The 24,295-nt window shown below is 41.5% G+C and overlaps 1 protein-coding gene across 1 annotated transcript; it reads right to left on the bottom strand.

Annotated features, from left to right (window-relative positions):
* Positions 1-1,335: 1,335 nt before the first annotated feature.
* On the bottom strand, positions 1,336-24,006 carry nnt2 (nicotinamide nucleotide transhydrogenase 2). The gene is made up of 21 exons (XM_084746496.1): positions 23,626-24,006; positions 20,953-21,182; positions 20,298-20,497; positions 20,111-20,198; positions 19,894-19,982; positions 17,807-17,994; positions 16,374-16,507; positions 15,841-16,032; positions 15,149-15,299; positions 12,615-12,776; positions 11,808-11,918; positions 11,557-11,702; positions 10,725-10,920; positions 9,635-9,868; positions 7,487-7,647; positions 6,198-6,377; positions 5,939-6,098; positions 3,262-3,343; positions 2,110-2,228; positions 1,631-1,746; positions 1,336-1,534 (listed from the first exon to the last, which is right to left on the bottom strand). The coding sequence occupies exons 1-21, from the start codon at positions 23,750-23,752 to the stop codon at positions 1,388-1,390; spliced, it is 3,213 nt and encodes a 1,070-aa protein (XP_084602622.1). The 5' UTR covers positions 23,753-24,006; the 3' UTR covers positions 1,336-1,387.
* Between the last annotated feature and the right edge of the window lie 289 nt (positions 24,007-24,295).

The raw sequence follows: 24,295 nt of genomic DNA, 5'->3' as shown, positions 1-24,295 counted from the left end.
AACTTGTCAGCAATGTATGAGCCGGTTATTCAAGATAATCCACTTCCGAACTATTTTCTTTCTACTGTCCACGAACCGGATCACTGTGCAGAAGGAAGCGTGTATCTACACATGGATAAACAGCTAATGCCTATGACAGCGCTGAATGTAGACAATGGCGTCCTCCTCATCTGTGCTGTAACCTCTCATCTGTGAGTAGATGCACACATTCTTCTGCATGGGCATACCGTTGGTGGGTGTAGTTCAGTGGAAAGAAAAATGTCCTATATGAAACCGCTGGAGCAGACTGACATCTAGTTCCGTTATATTAGAGAGAAGACAGACATCTCTACGGCTGAACAATCTATATGGATAAATAGCAATACAGGTAATAGAAAAGATATATATTTTTGATTATGGGGTGAACCGTCCCTTTAAATCAGTTGTTCAGAGCAGTGTTTTTCAAACTTTTCACACCGTGTAGTGCCTCAGAAAATACCGCGCTCTCCAAGTACCACCATTATAACCAACATTAATATTAAGTAGAATAGCGCTACACTGTTTGGTTATGGACAGTTTGTACAGGAGGCAGGTTTTCTTCCTTCTAAGAAAATGTATTGTTAACTGTTGTACAGCCAAACTGTACACAGGGTTAGCACTAGAGGTGCCACTTAAACTCTTCTGCACAGCAAGGAGCAGACCCTCTCACTCACATTCACTTCCAGTCTCCTTTGTTTAACCTCCACTCACTATCTTGCCTTCACTGATTATCTTGTCACTAATCATGGATGATGTATGCACACATAACTAATGACTAACAATGCCTCCATACTGCTCATCTGGCGTAATCCAAGTCTCCTAAAGCCCCAATATGCTGTTCACTTACACGGACTCACCATCACACATGGTTCAGACAGTGTGCATGCACATGTGAACGTTGCTCCAACATCAGGATCTACAGTGAGGATTTAGGCTAAAAACATGGTGTAAATGACATCTTTCAAGTCACCTTAGCATGTCGAGGTCTTAGGAGACTTGGCTTGTGGACTAAAAAGCTAAACCCGACCTTCAAGCGGCATGAAAGTTTATTTTTGGGTGAACTATCCCTTTAAGTTACAGTGATTACGAGCTGCCTATTATTTCAATCTTAAAATATAAAATGTAATAATGTGCAAGGAAAATGGACTTCAAATAGGTTTAAATATTTTTATTTACAAATCAGTACACATTTGTATTTGAGTTATTTATGACCCATATTTTCAAAAAAAATCATCTCATGAATTGTGGGCACCTTTGTAATAGAATCGTATTTTTTTCAGCCCCATTATATCTGGTCTCCAAAATATATATACTGAGAGAAATATATTATCTGTAGGTGAGAACTACTGTCCATGATGTTGAGGGGTCACTAGTAGTAGACCTCTCTGATCTTGGCCTGCAGGCTGTCACATGTCTTCTTGGCGTCTCCCAGCAGCATGGATGTGTTGGGCTTGTAGAAAATGGGGTTATCCACTGCAGCGTAGCCCACACCAAGGGTACGCTTCATCACAATCACCTATATGAAAGTTTAAATGAGTTAATATGGTCACACAGCTAAAATGCAGTGATGTTGTTGGTGCAGAAATACAAAAGAAGGCGATTTTAGACCAACCTGTTTGGACTTCCACACCTCCAGGACGGGCATGCCAGCAATAATCGAGTTTGGATCTTCCTGTGCTGCAGAATTCACAGTGTCGTTGGCTCCAATGACCAGTGTCAAGTCTGTCTCTGTGGGCCAAAGACATTCACATACAAGACAGATGATCACAAAAACCGCAAGCAAACCGCTCTGCAATTGTCCTGACTAATGTTATTGGGTTCCCCGGCACCACACTTATCTCCCTCTGTCATAAACAGAACCATGTGTCTCAGACTGCATGCCTGGTTGCTAAGAAAACAAGGCTGTTGCCCTGATAACATGGCACGTCTAAATATCAAGACAACACGAGGCCGCTCCAAGAGCAGATGAAAGGGGGAAGTGATTATGACACATCATTGATCTGGTTTTATTATCCGACACCGTCCCGCCAAAGTGACAAACCATGAAGCTGTAAACAGCTCTCTGTGGAAGCATTTTTAAAAAGAGTTTACCTGGGAAGTCATCGTTGATCTCATCCATCTCGAGGACCACGTCGTAGGGAACACCGGCCTCAGCCAGGAGCACATTCAGCTGGCCGGGCATACGACCAGCAACTGGGTGGATACCAAACCTGAATGAGATTGGATGCAAAACATTACTAATTAGAGAAAACTCACAACTCCCTGATCAATATTGCCTCATTCCTCTGGTGCCACAAGTACAAATGCACCCGTCTCTTTCTAAACAATTTTTTTTTTACATGTGAAAAAAAACCAAAAAAAAAAAAACCCTTAAGTCATACTTAAAGGACCAGTGTGTGGGATTTAGTGGCCTCTAGTGGTGGGCTTGCAGATTGCAAGCACGTCATCTCACTCTCCCCTTCCAAGCGTGTAGGAGAAGCTACGGTAGCCATGAAACTCAAACAAAACGCACAAGTCCATATCGAGTTACAGCGTTTGGTTTGTCCATTCTGGACTACTGCAGAAACATGCCGGCCTCCACGGAAAGAAGACAAACGTCCTCTGTAGATGTAAACGTTTCATTCTAACTTAACAAAAATACAACAGTTCTTATTTTTGGGTGATTATACACTAATAAAACACTCATGTATATTATATACCACCAACAGATAACTGTAAATCTAAGAGGACACCAGAGGAGGTGCGTCAGGCAGTATCGACCTCTGAAATGTAGCGGTATGAAAGTATAAAGTTGCATAAATTTAAAATATTCAAGTAAAGTACAAGTATAGGAAAATTGTACTTAAGTAAATGAGGTGAAAACATACTCCCGTATCCAGGTATTACTAAGGAGTTGGGTTTAAAAAAAGATTTGAGAAAAAAAAGCTCCTTTGAGTTTACATCCTCAGGTCATGGAACCCCATTTCCGTCAATGTGATAAAAAAAAAAAATTCAATTACTCAATTAAAAAGGATGCCGTAAGTCATTACGAAAGAGAAACTTCCTCGAAATAATGACTTAGTATTTAAATATTTGAGATACTTACTCATTTCTTCCAGATGGTTTCTCACTATAATGACTCACAGGATTTTTCTTTTGGTTTTCATCACATTAGGGGAAATAGGCTTCCATATCAGGGCGAACAGAAAAACAGCAGTAATCCTGTTTATAAAACAGATGAAGACCATGAGAGAAGACATTCACCTGACAGCCTTGCCCTGCTCCGTCAGCATCTTCACCATGTCTGCGATTGGATACTGGGCTTTTGCTGCACACAGACCCCAACCTAACAACACAAAAACCCACAGAGAATAAATGTGAAATATATGCTTAAAAATGCCATTTTAATCTTATGATATATAATCAGCTTCATTTCACTAGTATGTAGAGATTTTGTAATCCTTCCTTGGATGCTTGAGTCTATTATCCATTTCCTATTCTGAGTTTGTGTTTGACAGTACGGCCAATCCAACAGGGGATCGATAACAATAAATCCAGTTACCCCCCTCTCCCCTTCATTTTCCTTTTGTCCCGCTCTCCATGTCCTCATCCACCACAGTCTCCTCAGTATTAAATCACGGTGGTTCACTGGTCTGAGAGACATTTTTCTTAGGAAAACTTTTGCATGTGTGGTGTTCATTTGGGTCCCCTGCGTGCAAAGAGCTCCTTTCCCCGGGTCTGCGTAACCCCTTTTTAACCCCGGTGGTCAGGTACCTTGTAGAGTTCAGCATTAACCCTAATTGAGTTTTTTGAAGCCAGTCGCCCGTAACCCGTATCTCCTAATTCCCCAGACGACTGGAGCCTTCTGTTTCCTCACTGCCGTGCTTTGTTGTTGACAGCGCATGGAGAAGTCCTGAGTCTGGACTCAATAGCTCTTATGACTTTTCACTGTTTCTCTAATCAGAGCAGCATGTTGGACCACACAGCTGTCCTTGCGTTGGTTTGGAGCCACTGGAAAACAACAGCAAGTATCCAAGAGTGGTTCCTCTCCTACTCAGTCAGGCCGCTCGACAGCTACTCATTTGTGAGACAAGTTTTCTATTTAATAAATCAAGATGTGGTCATCATCCGCCACTCCAAATCAAACCCATCATCTTTAATCTTTTCTAACAAACTGACAGTCACTTTATATACTCCATGAACAACACACGAGACCAGGTGGCTGTGGGATCATTTGTGGACAAACTGCTCCCTCTTGTGGTCACACCATCAATATTCTGACTTTAATTAATTACAACCATATATCATTCAGTCCAAGATACATTTTCAAAAGCTTCTGACTTTCCAGGATCTGCTGCGAAAACACTTCTGATCCACATGTTGGCAGAGCGGTCAGGCGCAGCCTTTTTGTCAGGTGAAGTTAATCAGATGGGAGAGATCGTTGATGTTATTGATCCAGATTGAAATCCCAAGAGCCGCAGCTGGAGAGCAGAGGAGGATCAACTCCGTCCAGTGATGACAATCTGATATTAAAATTGTGCTCTGATGTCAACCCAAACATCTTTCTACACCTGTCTCTCCCAAAGGATCCAGTCTTTTTTTCCCCAGGAGTTTCTTCACTTTCTGGAAGAGAAGCTTTTCTTACTATTATCTAAAATTACTGCCAAAATCTGGTCAGACTTGTCTTGAACTGACTAAAATGACTGAAAAAAGGTAGACTTGCCACAACAGCAGTTGACTTTTTGTCAACTTTACATATTTTGTCCATGAAGCTATTCAAAATAAAGCTACATCAAACTCCTGTGATGTAGTTCTTTCTGGCTTTAGCTGAAATGTTAAGGAGAACTCCATCAATTTTACATATTGAAGTCTGTTTACAGGTCTTGGGAAGAACAAATGTGTATGTGGTTAAAAAGTTGTGCAAAGAATTTTTGTGGCTTCAGACAGAGCTGTGTGAAATCTGGGCTACATTCACTCTGAATACGGTGTGCACTGTTTTGCCTTTGGTTTCCAGGCTGACAGATGTGTTTCCTCAAAACTGCATGCAACAGGCTTTGAGGTAAGTTTTATCCAGTGGTGGGTGTGTCAGAGGTGTTATTCAATCAGCAGTAACATTTATGTCAACCCTGCTGTATCAAAGGGAGTGCAGTGTGCTTACATACACAACACGGTGTTCAATGTACCACCATTTCTGTTTAAGTTATTATTTTGCTACACTTTGTCAGAGCTGAATGCAGCCCTGATAAACTGCCTCAAGTGATGTCACTTGAGTCAGCATCAGGTGGGTCTCAAGATTACAAGTTTGAATATGAAACAATTCTGTTAGCGTCGAGTTACGAAGAAGTGAGCTTACTAGACCTCTGTAGTCTGCTCCTCATCACCACTCAAGGCTCAAGGCTACATTAGCCACTTCTAGCATAACACACCAGAATCTGTACAGGCTTAAGTCAAGCTGTATTGTGGGTAACATTGGCACCAGGTTTTGACCATGGATATATAAAGAAGAGCCTGGATTGCGTTGCCTCCCCGCCTTGCTACCAATTTTTCCCCAGTGGTCACTTGAGGCACTGCAGCAAAAAACTCCCCTATGGCCCAAAAACATTTTGCCCGTAACCCACCGCTATAAAAGAGACGTCTGTAAAACTGTTGACAGGACACATCAAACTACAAACAAGGTCAGTTATGACTCTTTCTATCATGAAGTTTTGATCCATGGAGGTTTTATATTTGTTGAACTTTCCTTGTGCTGAAAAAGCTATTTGAAAATCTGTGAGGTCATCACAATGTAAAGTCTGCAGGCTGAGCGGAAACTCAGAGAAACAGGTCAGCGCATCGTCAGCGTGGCCACGTACCCAGGAAGTAAATCTGGGATGTAGAAATTTTTTTACATTCCTTATAAATCTGTAAGAGTTGCTCGCCTGTGGCAGAGTCCAGTGTGTACCTGGTGTGATGATGATGTTGTTGGCCTCTTTGATGATGTCGATGGTCTGGTCCACATTGACCTCAGTGTGAGTGCCAACAATCTCCATGGGCTTACCGCCTGCGGTGGAGGTGGTGCCGTATCCACCCAGGATCACATTGGGCAGGGAGCGGTTCATAGCCTGAGAAGAGGACAATAACTCAGGCTCAGGTAATTACACTGAGAAGATGACACACACATGTGGCTGGATGTGTGTGTGTGTGTGTGTGTGTCTACTCACCACACACATGATGTAGGAGAGGATGGCACCGGAGGAGCCAATCAGAGCTCCGACAATCGTCATGAGGTTGTTGTCCAGCAAGAAGCCTTCAGCGCAGAGCGCCCATCCGGAGTAGCTGTTCAGCACGGTGATGACCACGGGCATGTCAGCGCCCCCGATGGCTGCTGTCAGAGTTACACCCTGTAGGGAGGGTGCAGAAGTCAAACAAAGGGTTAACAAAAACATTTTAGACAATTAATCTGATTAAAACCAACTTGTTTCTAAAAGGAGTTGCAATATTCAGAGTTTGGCCTAATTCATGAGAGTTCAAAAGTGTGCACTATCTCCTGTAACAAAGTCTCAGTGACACTTTGTTTGAAGGGATGTGAATAAGACTGTCATAACAATGTCATGACACACATGAAGGAGTCTTTATAAATGTTTATGACGGCCTAAAAAAATATGACAATTGACCAAATGACACTTAATGACAAGAAAGCTGACACGGTTTGAGATGTCTGTTATGACAACTAGATATTAATAAAGACATTGACAGGTCATAATAAAGATATTGACAGAATTTCTCCCAGTTATGACAACTTGAGAGCAATCAAGCCAATAATGTCTTTGTCTTGGTTAATGTCTTTGTCATGACAACTTGACATTATCAAACGTACACTTTATGTTTTAACATGACATTAAACTGTCATTTGTGGTTGATTTTGACAATGGCCGTCATAAAAAGACCCCCACATTAAAATAACTCCATGTTGACCTTTTGTGTGAGCTTTTTTGAGCTGCACATCCATCCCTCCTCCTACAAATACAGACTTTGCTTCTTTAAAAAGCTTAATCGCAAGTGCAAATAAGGTTTTAAGAACTCGCTGGCTTGTGTGTTGTCAGGGAACTTCAAGTGTGGGTTTTGTCAGTATGACTGGATGAACAATGTTTCACACTCAAGCCAATCAGAGGCAGAGTTGCCTCCAGTACAGCTGGACTCGGCTAGACGCTGACAATGCTAGCATGGCGGGGTAAAGTGCTGACTGGTACTGTGCATGTGCAACTCTCAGACATGAGCAGGAAGCGAAATTGTTCACTTCTTAGTTTTATCATCAGATCTGGAAAAAAACATGTTTATTTGAGAATGTTATTAAGATTTTTAGAAACAACTTTTAAGGTCTCTTTAAAAAATGACAATTTATCAATAATTTAGTGTATGTTTGACACCCATGGCCTAAATTGTTTTACCATAAAATCAAATTTCACTTTCTGCTTCATCTGTCCTCAGTTAGTGAATCTTTGACACTCACCATAATAGTGGAGAGCCCAGATACTCCCACTAGACAGCCCATGCCAGTACCATAGCTGGAACTGAGCATGAATGGCACCATGCCTCCCATTGATGCTGCCATCAGACCGGCGTTCAACACATGTCGCCCCGGCAACAGCAGGGGGGCTGAGTTCAGGATGCCTACAACCCAAAACATTTTTTAACAAACATTTTCAGAGAAGCCAGAAATGATTCCCACTGTTTAACAAGAGAGATGGAAACAATTTGACAAGATAAAACTCGTAAACACGCTTTTCTTTCCCGCAGTGTCGAGTGTCTCTGGACTGTGGCGGCCTCTAATCAGCTGTCTGATCAGAGTCTTTCCCATCCACAAATCAGGCAGCAGCCCTGCACCGACCACAGCCACGCAGCCACGCAGCCACTGCCCAGCCCTCCCCGGAGCAAATTACCAGAAAGCTTCTCATGTGTTCCTCTTGATCAGTCACACTACAATGTAAATTAGTGACTGCTGACACATGCACACAAAACTTTCCCTACAGTCCAGGCCTGGATTTACCAGAGGATCTTTGGCTTTAACTAGATGAAAGAGACAATCAGCGCCAGAGGACACAAAGCTCAGTGTGTTTATAAAGATATTAGTGTGCCTGTGTCAAATGAAGAACAAGATCAGACTTGTAAAGGACAAAGTCACATTCACGATCTGCATGTACACTCATCAAAAATATTTACACAATACTTTTGTTTTTCACTCACATTTTTCACAAGTTGATGTAAAGATCTCAGACCTTTCTGAGCCAATAAAAAGGGGATACTTCACTCACATTTTGTTGACAATTTTGCTAAAATCCATGTATGTGAGCATTTCTCCTTTGCTATGATAATCCATCCACAGGTGTGTCCTGTAGAGACGCTGATTAAACAGCAGGATTACTGCACAGGTGTGCCTGGGACTGGTCACAATCAAAGGCCACTCTAAAATGTGACGTTTGAGCATGGAAAAAAAGACATTCAGGGCCCAATCTGACAGTTTAGGTAGTGAGAGGCATCTTTTTCAAGTTGTTTTCTATAGGCAATAAACATTTTGCGCACTTCTAATGCACCCTGGGCATTTTTGCAGGAGGATTCTGAATGCCTGGGCCTGTATTCACAAACCGTCTGGGACTCCTCTAAGACAGCTCCTAACTCTGCCTAAAAACTTCTACCAAGTCTGAATTTTATAAGAAAATTCTTTGACAACATCCTAATTCTAAGAAAAATCTTTTTGTCACATTGCAAGCTGCCAGTCACACTCAGACATTGTCTGATCAGAGGCCTAACTGGGAACTGAACTATTTCACACAGGGCTACAGACACCAAAATCTGGTTAGGGTCTAGGTAATAATGTCAGGGTTAGACAATCAATCACTCCTCACACCTAAAGCTACCCAGCCCAACCTACAACAGACAGTGAGCACCAGCCAATCAGAGGCAGCGTAGGACAGGTCATGACTTTGCCCTCCCTGGAGAAAAATGGTATTGGTAGCCCTGTGTGAAATGTCCATAGTTCAGTGCCTAGTAAAGATCAAACTGCACATTTTAGAGTGGTCTTCATTGTGACCAGTCCAAGGTGCACCTGTGCAATAATCATACTCTTTAATCAGCATCTGTATGCAGGATGCAACACCTGTCAGGTGGATTGAATATCTCGCCAAAAGAGCAGTGCTCACTAACACAGATTAACAAATTTGCAAACAAAAATTGAGAGAAATAAACTTTTTGTGTGCACAGAAGACATCTTAGATCTTTAACTTTAACTCATAAAAAATGGGAGCAAAAACAAAATTGTTCTGTTTAGATTTTTGTTAGTATATGTGTATTTGTTAGACTACACAATATGGTAAAAAAAATCAAATTGCAATCACAATATATGTCATAATAATAAATATGATTCACGATTAGTGCGAATGATCAGTTTTGCTAAATTCTTTTTCCCTGAAAAAACAAAACTATTAAAATCATGATGAAGTGGAGACACTGTAGCACTACTTCAAGTACTTCCCTTTAATGCCATTCTGTCACATTTTTCCTTTGACCATATCACGATTTCAATTATATTTGTCATAACTGTGCAGCCTTAGTACTCAGATACTGTAGATGCTACAAATATATTCCAAGTCAAATCCGTTACCTTGAAGTTTGCCGTAGGCGACCAGTGAGCCGCTGAAGGTGACTCCTCCGATGTAGGTGCCAAGATACGCCACAGTCTTGAGCACACCAGCAGCTGGGTGAGTGTCCAGGTGGGGATACTCAATCATGAACTCGGCAACACAGGTGAGAACCGCCGCCAGCCCCACAAGGCTGTGGAAGGCCGCCACGAGCTGTGGCAAGTCGGAGATTTCAATACGCTTGGCAATGGTGAGACCTGCAGGTGAGATAACAGGATCCGAACAAAACCAAAAGAGGGAAAATAAAGACAGACTTCAGTAAACCTCTGTGTGTTACTTCATTGTATGGGTCTGAGCCAAACACCAGACACCAAACTTCTCATGCACATTGGGAATGTTTGAACACAAAAAGCAGAAATATGAAGCAAACATTTAAAAGGCAAACACCTGTTTCCAGTAACTTTACTCTTAACAAACGGGTCTGATCTTCAAAGCCGATCTAATGAGGCCTCAGTTAAGTATTTAAGTGTGGTTTCATGAAAACATGGGGTCACTAATTTAAGGTATTTATGCTCTGCTGCCTGTGCGTGTGTATGCTGATTGTAACATCATTTATCATTCTGCTTTGTTAAATTACTATTAACATGTACAACATTCACTCATGATGACGAAACCCGCCAACCTCTGTGTCTGGACAGCATGATTGATGCTCTGTTATGAATTAACAAAAAATTCACACTCATCAAAGACCAGAGGAGTCACATGCAAAGTTAATAACATGTAACTCGTTCATGGTGGTCTCGTAGTTTTCTAAACAAACTGTTGGACTTAAAAAGAAACAAAATTAATAAAGCTCTCTGGCGTGGCTCTTTTGAAGTGGAGACCGAAACCCAGAGATGCCTGGCTGGTAGGGATTCTCCTCACCATGATACATAACACCGTGCTTCAACAAGATCTGTTCTGAAACTAAATTAGGCAGCGCTGCAATGAACAACACTCGTACCAGAGTTGGCATCTTGCAGCACAACAGTCCTGTTTTATTTAACTGACTGAAAAGAACAAATTTTCAGCCAAGGATTATCCGTGATCCTCTGAAAGCAGGAGCCCACCTACCCAGAGTTCCTCCAGTGGCCATGGCCAGAGACATCTGAGAGAGCAGCTCTGGCGAGGGTTTGAGGGCACCGAGGGTGGCAGCGAGGCCGCCTGCCACTCCCATCATGCCCAGGGCGTTCCCCAGTCGACTGGTGCTCTGAGCAGAGAGGCCTGCCAGAGCTCCGACGCAACACAAACCCGAGCCCAAGTACATCATCTGAGGGGAAAAACAAAAACAGGACAATCGTTACTGGAGTTTCTTGGATGTGAGGGGGGCTGTTTTTGTTTTCCTTTCTTATTTGATGTTTTTTTTTTTTTTCTTTAAATATGTGAGGTACATAAATTGTTTTGCTTTCCCTAGCTTGTGAAAATTGTGACTACATCTTTCAATGTTAAAGTTAATAATCGTTATTTTCTATTTGTCTTTGTGTAAAATATATGCAAAACTCAAAAATACTGACACAAGTCAGGCTTATTTGGATTAACGCTGCATCACAGTTTCACTCAAGTGACTCAACAAGTTACCCTTAGATCATCCTATAAGGAATAAACAAATTAATAAAGTGAATTTAAAGGTATGAATAAAAATCTAAATACTCATTAGAGCTTGAATGATTATCATCTGCAACTGTTTTGTTAATCAGTTAATCATTTATTATATTAAAAAGCTTTAAGTTTTGGACTGTCAGTCACACAAAACAACTTAAAGAAATTAGAATACTGAAAAACGTCCATCACAGTTTCTAACATGTTATAGTCTTAACTATGGAAGACCACAAGTGTCACAGAGTTAATAATTTAAAACACTCTCAGTATATTTTCCAACACTGATACAGGATTTGTCTCCAGTCACCTGCTCGATGTTGTATCCAGCTGCCATTGAGGCTCCATATCCACCAACAAATACACCTGCAGGCAGCGCGTACAGGTAGTTGTACTCAGGAGGGTCAGTGGGACGCTTGAACATGTCCAACATCCTCTGAGTGATCAGGAATCCACCTGCACATAAACACAAAACAAAGAAATTAGACATTTTTCATTTGATTTGATGGGCAATGAATCTTATTCTCTGTGATTTTTGTTTTGAAGCGTAAAACATCAGACCGGCGATGTTGATGGAGGAAACAAATGCAGCAGCAAGAGCGAGACTCTCAGGCAGAGTGGAGGGTGTGAGACCTCCACCCATCAGCACCAGACCTCCAACTGCTGTCAGACCTGACAGAGAAGAGAGAAAAAAAAACATCAAGCAAAAGATTAAAGGGATAGTTCAGATAATTCAAAGTAGGGTTATATAAGCCAAATATCACTCCTTTCCAAACGCACCAGACTCCATTAGCAAAAAGAGTCATTTTATTTTGTGGAGAACAGTGGAATTGCTGGTCTACTGCTGCCTTGATTTGCTAGTTTGTTTGTGTTATTGTGTGACTTTGGTGAATCTGAATTATCCTTTTAAAACACCAAACAAACTAATCAATTAAGGCAGCAGGAGACCAATAACTCCTTTGTCCCGCACAGTAAAATTACAGGTTTTGCCAATTGATTTTGGCTGATTTGGAGAGAGTGACATTTGACTTATGTAACAGTGGTTTCCCATCCAAAAAGGCAGCGAAAATATTCTAAATATAGCGTACACTTGCACTGATATTGATTGTTTAGGAGGCTAAAATGCATTTGGCTACTGATCCTGTCCACAGCAGGACACTGCTCAACTTCCCCGCTGCTTCTCCAAACTGGAAGCATGCAGACCGCCATCTACTGTACGTAATACACTGACTATTGTAAGTACCTCATACGTTCCCACTTTAAATAATCTGAACAATTCCTTTAAGATGTAATGTCACCAAAAAAAAAAACAACAACAATATAAAACAAGGCTTTCTAAACTTGGCCACAATAATATTGACTCCTGACCTGAGATGGCGTTAGTGACAGACATGAGGGGTGAGTGCAGAGCGGGGGTCACGCCCCACACAGTGTGGTATCCCACAATCCCAGCCAGGCCGAAGGTGGTGACCATCTGAGTGAAGGCAGCGTTGGGGGAGATGATGCCCAGAGCGAGACAGGTGGACACGCCTGCAGAGAGAGAGACAGCAGATCAGTGGTGGTGTTAGCTTTACATGCTTCTGTGCAGGTCTCTCCATACTGCTGCAGTGGAAAAAAAAAATGCTGTGTCACCTGTGTTTAGTCCCTTTTATTTATTTTTTTTACCATTAAAGCAGTGGAATAACTGAATAGGAAACACACATACATTTTCCACTCAGAGATTATGCAAGTGATGATTCATAGTTTCTCTGAGACTTCAAAGAATTGAACTTGTGTGTCAGACTTTGCTGAAAACTCTATTCCCCACTGTGCTTAATGGAGTGTCTACATTCAAAAGTCACATTAAGATCAAACGATTTCAGTGCACTTAGCAACACAGAACGATTTTGAAAGGGCAAACACTTTTCCAAATAAGACTTTGTTTGGACCCAGGGCTGAAACTGCCAGTTATTTTTACTAGCAAGTAACCTACCAACGATTCTCCGTTAAGCGTTTGTCAGTAAAACAGAAGAAAATAGAAAAAAAAAAACTGTTTCCCAGAACTCCAGGTCATGTCCTCAAATGTCTTGTTTGTCTACAACCAAAATATATTCAGTTTACTGTCATAGAGCAGCAAAGAAACCAGAAAATATTCACATTTAAGAAGCTGAAGTCAGAGGATTTGGACATTTATTCTTAAAAAAAAAAAAAAAAAAAAAAAAAAAAAGACTCAAAACATTTAACCCTCTGTAACAGTAAACTGAATATCTTTGGATTGTGGACAAAACAAGACATCCAAGGAATTCATCCTGGGCTTTGGGAAACACTAATCAACATAATACTAAAACATCATCACCATTTTCTGACATAATTGAGAAAATGGTCGACAGATTAGGCTAATCAATAATGAAAATAATTGTTAGTTGCAGCCCTAAATATTTGCATAAAAATGGATTAAAGTTAGTTGTTAAGTTTTGGTTGTGCAGTTTGAAATAGAGCTGGAGTAAAAGATATGGAAGTTCTTTAGCAAGTTATGCCAAACAAAACTAAAGAATTATCTTCTAAAGATCTGTTGGATTAATTCTATAATTTATTATAAATTTTGTTTTTTCTTCCAAAGGGCAAAAATAGACACTTCCTAAGCTCCGCCCCTCTTTTTGCTTTGTGCTCCATTAACAGTTAAGCAGGCTTGGTAGCCAGTGGAAGCTCGGTCAACTTTCTTCTTCTTCTTCTTATGTTCTAGGTTTGTCTGAGTCAAAAAGAAAACCAACCATTTTGAATATGGTTATAAGATGTTGCTGTTGCTGCTACAGCTGAAAGATACCACAAGGAACTTTTATATTTGTTGATTTTGGAGCCCCTGATAGACAAAAGCCACCATACTGACCACAAATAAAATTATCTAAAGAAAAATCTCCGCCTGCTTCTGACATACCAATTATTGTAACTTTTACTGGGAAAATGTAAAAATAAGCTTTCGTCACCTGATTTCAAGAAGACTAAAACTGGTGGCAGACAAAGAATAACTTATTTTTCTTGTGGATGGTCTTTTTTGCTTATGTAGATCATATATATGCATTAATATTAAATTGAGAAGGTTTCATAACCAGTACAAACTCTTTTTAGTAGCTTTACGTTAGCCAGTTAATGATTAATAAAGATTAGTTAGCTGGTTGTCTAGCGTTTTTGCTTATATAAAGCAACTTAAGATGTGAGTATGTTGCTTCTACAGATCCCCCAACAGCATCTTTTAACTATCCTCAAAGTTTGGTTCTCTTTCAACATAGACAAGCCTGGCATGTGGCATAATGCATTCATGTGCTCCTCAGATATCCCAGTTTCTGAGTTGGGAAGTCATTATTCCCACATTCACATGTTTATGAACTTTTAAGTCATAAAGTGGAACGGACGCAACTAATAGTAGGGGGTATTAGTATAGAATATGGGACTAGTTATCAGGATTAATGCAAAAAAACCAAAACATTTCTAATTAATCTAGATCACTACGTGGACAGCAATGCGATGTTATGCAACACAAAAGTTGTGTGTAAAAAGTTATCAGCCAAACATTTACTGTCGTCCACTACATTTCTACATCCATGATGTCAACAAACAGCAACTCAATTTTTCTCCGTCTTTCCGAGTTGTTGTTCTGACCTGAGGGGGCATTCACCTGAATCTTCCCATTCGGGAAATCATTTTTCTCATTATTCCGACACCACATGAACGCACTCTAAGTACAGAAAACAGTAGAGGAAAAAGTTGACCAAAGTTCTAAGAAGAGCACGACTTAGGAAGGGTCAATTGAGGGGAAAATCATCTTCCAAATCCCTTGTAAAAAAATAACCTCATAGCACATTAGGTCGTGCCAAACGTCTAGCAGAGTGAACACTTCTACACGGATCTGTGGGTTTGTGTCTGACCTGCAGTGTAGACGCCAGCAGAGGTCATGGTGCGGTTAAAGGGAGAGATCTCCGCCGCTTTCTCAGCCTCCAACTCTGCAACTGTTTTCTGTTTGACCGGGGCTGGGGGGGCCGTTTTGGGGAGGGGGGACGGGAACATGTTCTGGCCTTCCTGGACACATCAGAGAACACAAGAGGACCAGTGTGAGAACACAGAGGATGTCCACAGGGTTTTGCGTGAGAAACACACATCAAGACTTTGGAATCCTGCATTGTGGGAGATCTCGCCCGGATAGTGGGAGCGCTCGAAACACAAACTCATGGACCACATAGGAGATTATACTGAACAAACAGCAATCACGAACCAGTTAGCAGTGGTTTTCAAAGATAAATTCTCTTTTAAGGGGCCTGAATAATGCTTAGTTTAACAAGGGGTAAACTGATATGTCCTGTTGAGGTTGCATGCTTTCTCTGCCATAAACAATGTGTCAAAGCCAAAATTCCTGGAAAAGTATATTTTGAAACGTTCATAACATTCTTGCTGGAATCCAGCATGAGCTATTCCCAGCTGGGATCGGCTTTTTAGTACTCATTTGGCGCAGTATCCTAGCATGACAGGATCTGACAGCTCACGCCGAGAGGGAGGGAGGGAGGGAGGGATGCCAGTGGTGACGGAAGCTGCCAGCAGACACTTACAACAAATAAAATCCCACCTTCATTACAAGAGTCCCCCGGATGACATGATCAATTGTTCCGTAGTCGAACTCGTCTGTGGGCTGATAGTGGAAGTACTCCTTGTCTGGGCTGATGGCCTTCAGCAGCTTCAGGACGTTGTTTGAGTACAGAGTGCTGGCCTGAGTGGCCATGCGGCTCGGCAGGTCAGTGTACCCAACGTGTGTTACTCCCTAGTTATTAAAAAGACAAGTGAGTTAATAGTTAAGTACATTTTACATAGTGGTAGGGCTGCACAATAATGGTAATGGTTATTTTGACAGATAGTGTGATTGCAATATGAAGAATTTTCATTTTCTTATATCTGGAGAACAAGATTTGTTGGCCAGAGCATCTCTGCAGCATTACAGCACTTTGTTAAAATGCTACACATAGCATACATACTGATTCTGATAATATTTTTACTAATTGTGCGCCCGTACATAGTGTTGAATAAAGCATAATACAAGCTTTCAAAGGATTTCTTTTGTTGTTTTTTTAATCACAATCTGCTGGTTAAGCAGAAAAGCCTCACCTTGTGAACATGCAGCTCTCCAGGCTTGGTGGTCTCGATGTTCCCTCCTGCCTCTGCAGCCAGATCCACCACCACAGAGCCGTCCCTCATCGACTCCACAAACTCCTTCTTGATCAGGATGGGAGCGCGCTTCCCTGAGTGGGAACAGGAAACAGAGGGACAGGTGAGATGCATCACATGTTCATGTAATCACAAATTCTACTCGCACCAGACCAGTATTAACAGAGGATGTTATGCGATTTAGAAATGACCTCCCATGTCTGTGTTTTGTGTGGGGCATTTGTACAGGAGGGGCCTGCATTTTACTCAGATTTGCTGACATTATCCCTCAGATATGATGTCAAGCCTGCAAGTGGATTGTTTGTTCTTCAGCAACCACATTAATAATAGGGCTTAGAGCTGTTTTGCCCACTTTCTGCAGGTTTTGAAGCATGAATCCACATTTGCAGCCCTCTGTCATTGTCACTCATTTTAAAAGTCAATAAAATCTATCTCACAGCAGGGCAATTTTTACTTTACAAATTACAGACATGGCAAATTCAGACAGGATTAAGATCACAGGTGACCTCCACAATTATTACAAATTACTAGAAGTCCCCAGGTAATACTAGTCCCATGCGAACAAGGCTTTAGAAACAGGAAATTCTTTGATTCCTGAGAAAATAAATCTGTGGGTCTTTAGCAGCTAGTTGATCAAGTCTGTATGTTCACCATCCAACCTGATACTTTATCTGTCAGCTGTGGGCAGGCAGCTCGCAGTCGGTTTATCCAAGTTTTTTGCTGGAATCAGCTGCCAGTTGGGATTGATGAGAATAGATGAGTCTCCACTACAAAGAAACACTGTATTCCAAATTGCACACTTTTAGTACACAGTGCAGCTGCCACTGCAAAATATGTGCTGTTGCATGCAGCATGCACATGATTGGGACACACTACTTTGTCATAACATTGATCCTTAAACTTTGACCCTCTTGCACAGATACCGGTTGCAGTTTATAGAGCAAAAAGTGAAAAGAAAAGGTTTGCAATCAGGAATGCAGAATGAATGAGAAGTCATCTGTCTTTGCTCTCATCGTTTGGCGTGCAGAGGATTGTTGGTCAGAACAGCCAAAAAAGCGTGCTGGCTTGCATGCTGCACACAGTAACCAGATACACCGGGACATCCTGGTATTTTGGCTATATTACAGTTGACAAACTAAATCTTTTTTGACATGTTAAATAGTAAGGGTATTGGAACGCACCATTCAGTAAATGTTCAGGCTGCTAAGAGGCTTAAAATCTCACATGCAGTGTTGGGTGATCATTATCAGTGGTTTCATTAGTACGAATCATCACTTTTGTATCAGTCATTTGGTTTCGTGTTACTAATGATGCAGCTCTTAACATCAAAAGATAAAAGACAGGAGGGAGAAGAAGGTAGCGGTGGGACTTACCTGGAATGAGGGCAGTGCTGATGACGATGTCGACCTCTTTGCATTGCTTGGCGAACAGGGCCATCTCAGCCTCGATGAACTCCTTCGACATCTCTTTGGCATAACCTCCGACCCCCTCTCCAGACTCTTTGAGGTCGACTTCTAAAGGCTCGGCCCCAAACGACTTGAACTGCTCCAGGGCTGCTGGCCTGACAGTCGAGAAACACTCGGTTTATTATTGTCAGTGTCATCATCATCATCATCCTCACAACTATCATCACTCAGCCTGCTTTCAGAAACATGTTTTTTCTTCTAGTGATGACTCTATACCTCTTTTTCACGTAAGAGACCGATACTGTAACCTTGAGTATCTGATGATACCAATCTAAGCTGCGTTTCCCAGTTTCGATGTACCTTAGTGTTCTGCAAAGGTTTCTAATGTATACCTTAGCAAAGGAACTTATTTTCCTACCAGTGTTTCCCAGACTGTCCCTGAGCAGATGCTCTTAAGGAAGCACTGCTGAGGTACATCATAAGCTGTCTTTCGCTGCAGTGCATGCATCGATTGATCACTTGTCAAGGCTCATAAATGACATTTAAACATAACAAGTGTTGCCATAAGGAAGCTATGCCTTCAAATGATCAACTACTAATCTATTTAAATGTCCAGACCTTTTGATAGTTCCAATAAATACGTAGCCTTTAGCCTACAAAATATAAAACAGAGTATGAATCGGGACATATAAGCCACAGTCTGAGACCTCTTGAAAAGGCAGAATAAATGATAGAGCTAAATGGGTGAATGATTTTGTTCTCCTACCAACAAAAGGTCGCATACAAATTGGCTGTCATCACACAATAGGCACCTGTACTAGCATATCCATGTGTGATTGCAGTGCGTGTGTGTGTGCATGTGTAGCAGTGTTCAGCTCTCAGGGTCAGTCTGAGGTAAAGGGTACCACAGCCTGATCAGACAGTCAGAAAAGCTATATCCCCAGTTAGCTCCATTACATTAAAAACAATCCAATATTTTTTACAAATTGGATTAGTATTATGCAGAGGTCCCATATTTTATTAGGCTGCCATCATGATAAGAATAAGAGAGATTAAACGACAACATTCTTATGATGTGTTATGCACAGAAATGTTGTTCGTCTTTAATCTTCACGAAAATAATCTTGAATTTATTATGTAATTTGTGCAAGTAGCCTAGATGTGAAGGATACTGCAACTGTCCATTGCGAAAGCATAATGTTGATCTAATAAAGCTAAAACTGACAGGATGAACAGAGCCCATCACTAAAGGGACAGATTGATTTATACCTTAGCTAAGGAGACTTTGAGGTTTCCCTTAAGCTTATGGGCTGTTTCCCAAAGTACAACTTACGATGCGTGTAATGCTAAGGAGACTCTAGGAAATGAGGCCCTGAGTCTTTTTCTGTCTATTAAACAACTAAGCTGTTAAAAATAAATTTGCATGGATTCACTTTCCTTAGATGCACATCATGTACAACCTGTGACACAAATACTGTCTTCTACTCCAGTGAAAGAGCCAACAACATGACTTAGCTATGCAACACTGCTGCTTCTTTTTATTTTAACTTTTAGCACCATTTTTAAATGTTCAGCACCATTCAGACATTCAAAGTGGAGGGAGGCATGGGAGGTATGAAGCTTGGCATGCTTGAGTACAATTTATATTATCTGTATCTTCTCAGTGATGTGCTGGGTCTTTAACATCAGTGTTATGGCTTTTATTATTTTTGGTGTGGACATTACTTGATTTTTGTTTGTAGTGTTGTTGTTTTTTATCATTTCCATTGGTGCTGTCCCATGAATACAAGTGATGTGTTGTGAAATTTTTGATTTCTATACAATTTTTTTTTTTCTTCACTATGTAACTGCTTGGTACTTCAAACATGGCAGACTTACATACATTGATTCATAATTAGTTTGTTAGACACTACTTGCAGGCACAGGAAAGTAAAGAGGATCTATACAGATTACAAGTTTTGGATTTCTTGTGACACATGCTGCTCTTCTGTGTTACTCGTGATTTTGGTTTTGATCGGTTCACCAGATCCCTACTTTGTTCCCTGATCTTATACCTGGTGTCAAATCCTCTGACTATGGCTCCCATCGACTTGGCTGCTCCTGCTGCTGCCAAACCAGCGACTCCACCTCCAATAACCAGGACCTGTGCGTAACACAGACATGCATTACTGCACAAGAGGGAGACTCACAGTCCGCTTTGAGGTGCACTGAAAGGAAAGAGGAAATACTGTGGGAAGTTGGACTTGCATGTTGTAATATGTAGAACATTACCTTAGCTGGAGGTACTTTTCCTGCAGCTGTGATCTGACCAGTGAAGAACCTGCCAAAATGGTTGGCAGCCAGAACAACAGCCTTGTACCTACAAAACAAACCTTCAGGTCACATTAGCTGTAACGAGATATTCCTGAACAGCCACAAATACAAATGAATGTGCATGTAAATGTATATTTTTATTTACCCAGCGATGTTAGCCATGGAGCTGAGAGCGTCGTAGCCCTGCGCGATGGTGACTCTGGGCACCTGGTCCATGGCCAGCACATTGCTCTGCCTCTCTGACAGCTTCTTCATCAGCTCTGGGTTCTGCGCTGGATAGATGAAGCTCACCAAGGTGGACTTGGACTTCAGGAGGTCTGCCTCAGTCAAACTGGGGGCTCGAACCTGCAGCAGAAAAAGTAAGTAAAAGTAAAAAGAGAAATTCAGTGACATATAGACCCAAATAAACTGTTACTGCTTTAAAAAAATTGGCTAAATGACATGATTTCTTGTCTAGATCTTATCCAATGTCCACTCCAAGTTTCTTAAGATCTGGAGACCCTTTGTTAATCATATTAACAGGAAAATGCATCAACCTGGAACCTAATTGTACTGGACTGTACTGTGCTGCGCTTCATTGTGCTTAGGTCTTCCAAGTTTTCATTTTTTCTGGCCTTGGTCCTTCCTCAACCACACTCATGCATGGTCTGTTTTATTTTGTTCTGCTTTGTCATGTCTATTTATTCATTTTGTTCTCTGAGCTGTGAAAAAATGAAAAAAAATTCATGAATAAAAAAAAAACAAACAAACTGTACAAAGAACCGTCTCATAAACAGACCAAACAGCAGATGTGTACGAACCTTGAGGACCAAATCTGAGCCCAAGGCTCCGTTGACGTCAGTGATGGTGGCTCCGGCATCTTTGTACTGCTGATCGGAGAACTTGGACGCCTCTCCAGCGCCGCTCTCCACCTGCACCTGGAAGCCCTGTTTGATCAATGCCTCCACCCCAGCAGGAGACAACGCCACACGACGCTCATTCTGTACCGTCTCCTTAGGAACGCCGACCACCAGGTCCTTGTAGAGCACACCTGAAGACACAAACCAGCTGATAATTGAGTCAGGATGTTATGCATTAAAGATCCAGTGTGTAAGATTTATGGGGATATATTGGTAGAATATGTCAAAAATGGAATATAATATTCATGTTTTGGTGTATAATCACCTGTTATCACCTTAAAATGAGCTGTTTACAGTTTATATACAACCCTGATTCCAAAAATGTTGTGATGCTGTCCAAAATGTAAATAAAAACAGAATGATTCCCAAATCATTTTCAATTGAATACAATACAAGCACAAGATATTCAGTGATCAGATAAATACTTTTTGTAAATATACATGCATTCTCATTCTGAATTTGATGCCTGTAACACGTAGCAGTGGCAATAAAAGACTGGGAAAGTTATTGGGGCCTCATAAAACACTTCTTTGGAACACTGACCAGGTAAACAGGTTAATTGATAACAGATGACAGCACCATGATTGGGTGTTAAAGAGGCATCTTCGAAAGGCTTGTTCAAGCGAGGACGGGACGAGGTTCACCTCTTTGTGAAAAAGATATCAGGTGACAGTTTAACAACTTTCACAATTGCAAGGAAATTAGGAATTTCACCATCTACAATCCATAATTATCATTAAAAGATTCAGAGAAATCTCTGCACGCAAGGGGCACGGCTGAAAACCAACACTGAATGCTTGTGACCTTTGGCCCCTCAGGCAGCATGGCATTAAAAACCCACATGACCGTATAAATGATCATGCATGGGCTCAGGAAAACTTTGGAAAACTGTTGTCAGTAAACACAGCTTGATGAAAGTTAAGACTCAACCATGCAAAGTGAAAGCCAGATATAAACAACATCCATGTCCACATTTCAGACAGTTTTCAGAAATCATGGACATTGTGATCTCCAGCCTAAAGAGGACGAGGACGGTCCACATTTTGACAAGTGCAAAGTTCAAAAGCCAGCATCTGTGATGGTATGGGGGTGTGTTAGTGCCCATGGCATCTGTGAAGGCCCCTTTAATGCTGACAGGTAACATACAAGTTTTGCAGCAACATATGCTGCTATCCAGACACCTTTTTCAGTGACATTCCTGCTATTATTTCAGTAGGACAATGCTGAGACACATTCTGCATGTGTTACAACAGCCTGGCTTCAGAGTTTTAGACTTCAGGTACTAGACTGACCTGCCTGCAGTCCAGACCTGTTTCCCACTGAAAATGTGTGGTGCATTATGAGGCAAAAAAAAATAAAAACAACACAGACCCTGAACTGTTGAGCACCTGAAGTTGTGTATGAAACAAAAATGAGAAAGAATTTCACTTTCAAAACTTTAAACAATTTGTTCCAGAACACTCACTGATTGTTGTTAAAAGAAAAGGTGATGTATCACAGCTTTTCTGGAACATGTTGCAGGCCTAAGTGTTTTTTTTTTTAAGTTAATCAGTTTGAACATTAACTATTGTGTCTTTGTACTGTATTAAAATGAATGTAGGTTGAAAAAGGTTTTGCAAATCACTGCATTGTGTTTTACACAACATCCCAACTTCTTTGGAACTGGGGTTGTCCATCTACAGACTCTTTCACAGTGGCCACCATGTGTCTACAGTAGCCCAAAATGGACAACATTGGCTCTTGAGAGGGTGTTTAGCGGTTTTTGCAAGTTTCACAGCCACCGTAGGTTCTCCTATATGCTTGGAAGTGGAGGTGCAGCGAGCAGTTTAGTTGTAATCTGCAACCTCACTGCCATATGCTACAAAAACCTACACACTGGTCCTTTAACATGAATATAAGAACCTTTAATGCAAAAAACATATCACTTAATCAGAAACTGGAACTTTTATTGTTTTATCACACAAGCGCGTGCATGTATAGATATGACTGTGCGGCTGGGAGCAGTGTCAGGTTACACATTTCTCTCCATACACGGCGTGGTGACCTCGCCGCCATGGAGACATTATGAGCAGGTGATTGGCTCGGAGCCAGCACACACAGAGCGGCCTGCACTCCCACTCAGACACGCTCAAAACCCAAACTTAAAAACCACTCAGCAACTCACAAAACTTTCACAAACACTAAATCGCATGTGCCCCGTGAACTGAACCGACTCCATAAACAATCGTCTGTGAACAGAATCTGCCACAGAGCAGCTAAACTTTCACATGTCACCTTTAACTGACCTCTCATATGCTCTCACATGTTAGCAGCGGCGTAGCCACATCCTGGGCCACTGCAGCTTTCTTCCCTATTTTGGGAACATCTCTAGAAAACAGTTCATGATCTGTGGAGGTTTTTTCCACCCTTCTGGCCAGAAGGAGCATGTCCTTGAGTGAACTCTCATTCCTCAAGTCAAGACACAGAGGAAATCCAGACCAAAGAAAGCACGCAGGCTCTGGCTGTCCTCTGGGGGAAAAACATTGTCAGATTAAGCAGGGAGATTTTTAACAAAGATGCACAGTTCCTTCCTACCTCTGGAGGCCTTTTGGTCCCATAACGAAGGGAAAGTCCTGAAATTCCTCCTCCCAGGTATCTTCTGCCGGACCCCTCTCTGAAACAAGACAGAAGAGGTGGAGACGCAGCGCAGGAGGGTCGACATGGCCACTCAGCGTCCTCCCTCTGGCTCTTTAATATGAACACAAACAAATAGAGGTAGATGATAAGTTAAAGCTCCTTCTGCTTCTGCTGTCAAATAATAAAACTCATTATAATCCCCCCCCTCCAAGTTAGATCCTGAGCCCCCCAATCAGTCACACTCTCAGGGTGTCTCTCCTGCAAGGCCTACAGACAGCAGTGTGACATTTCAGCTCTGCAGGACACGACACACAGGGCCCAGGGTTGGTTACACACTCTTCGCGAGATCTGGAATTATGACGGCACAAGAGGGAAACTGTGCCAAGTCTGGCCTGGTTGTTGTTGTGAGCAGGAGCAGAGAAAGGACTGACCGACCGGGCAGAGAAATCAGTGCCCAGATGAAATGTTTGGTGCAGGACAGAGACACACACCTTGCAGCACAAGTCTCCCTGAAAACACACAAATATTTCTAAGATTATTTTTCTGTTTTTTTTTTGTTTTTTTTTGCAGAAAACACACAATTTAATTTCCTACAAACAAAACAAGCATGAAGAAACTCTGCTTGGTG

Source organism: Lutjanus erythropterus, chromosome 1 (genome assembly GCF_056507025.1).
Source record: "Lutjanus erythropterus isolate fLutEry1 chromosome 1, fLutEry1.hap2, whole genome shotgun sequence".
In the NCBI taxonomy this organism is placed as follows: Eukaryota; Metazoa; Chordata; class Actinopteri; order Lutjaniformes; family Lutjanidae; genus Lutjanus; species Lutjanus erythropterus.
This window is presented reverse-complemented; position numbering and strand designations above follow the sequence as displayed.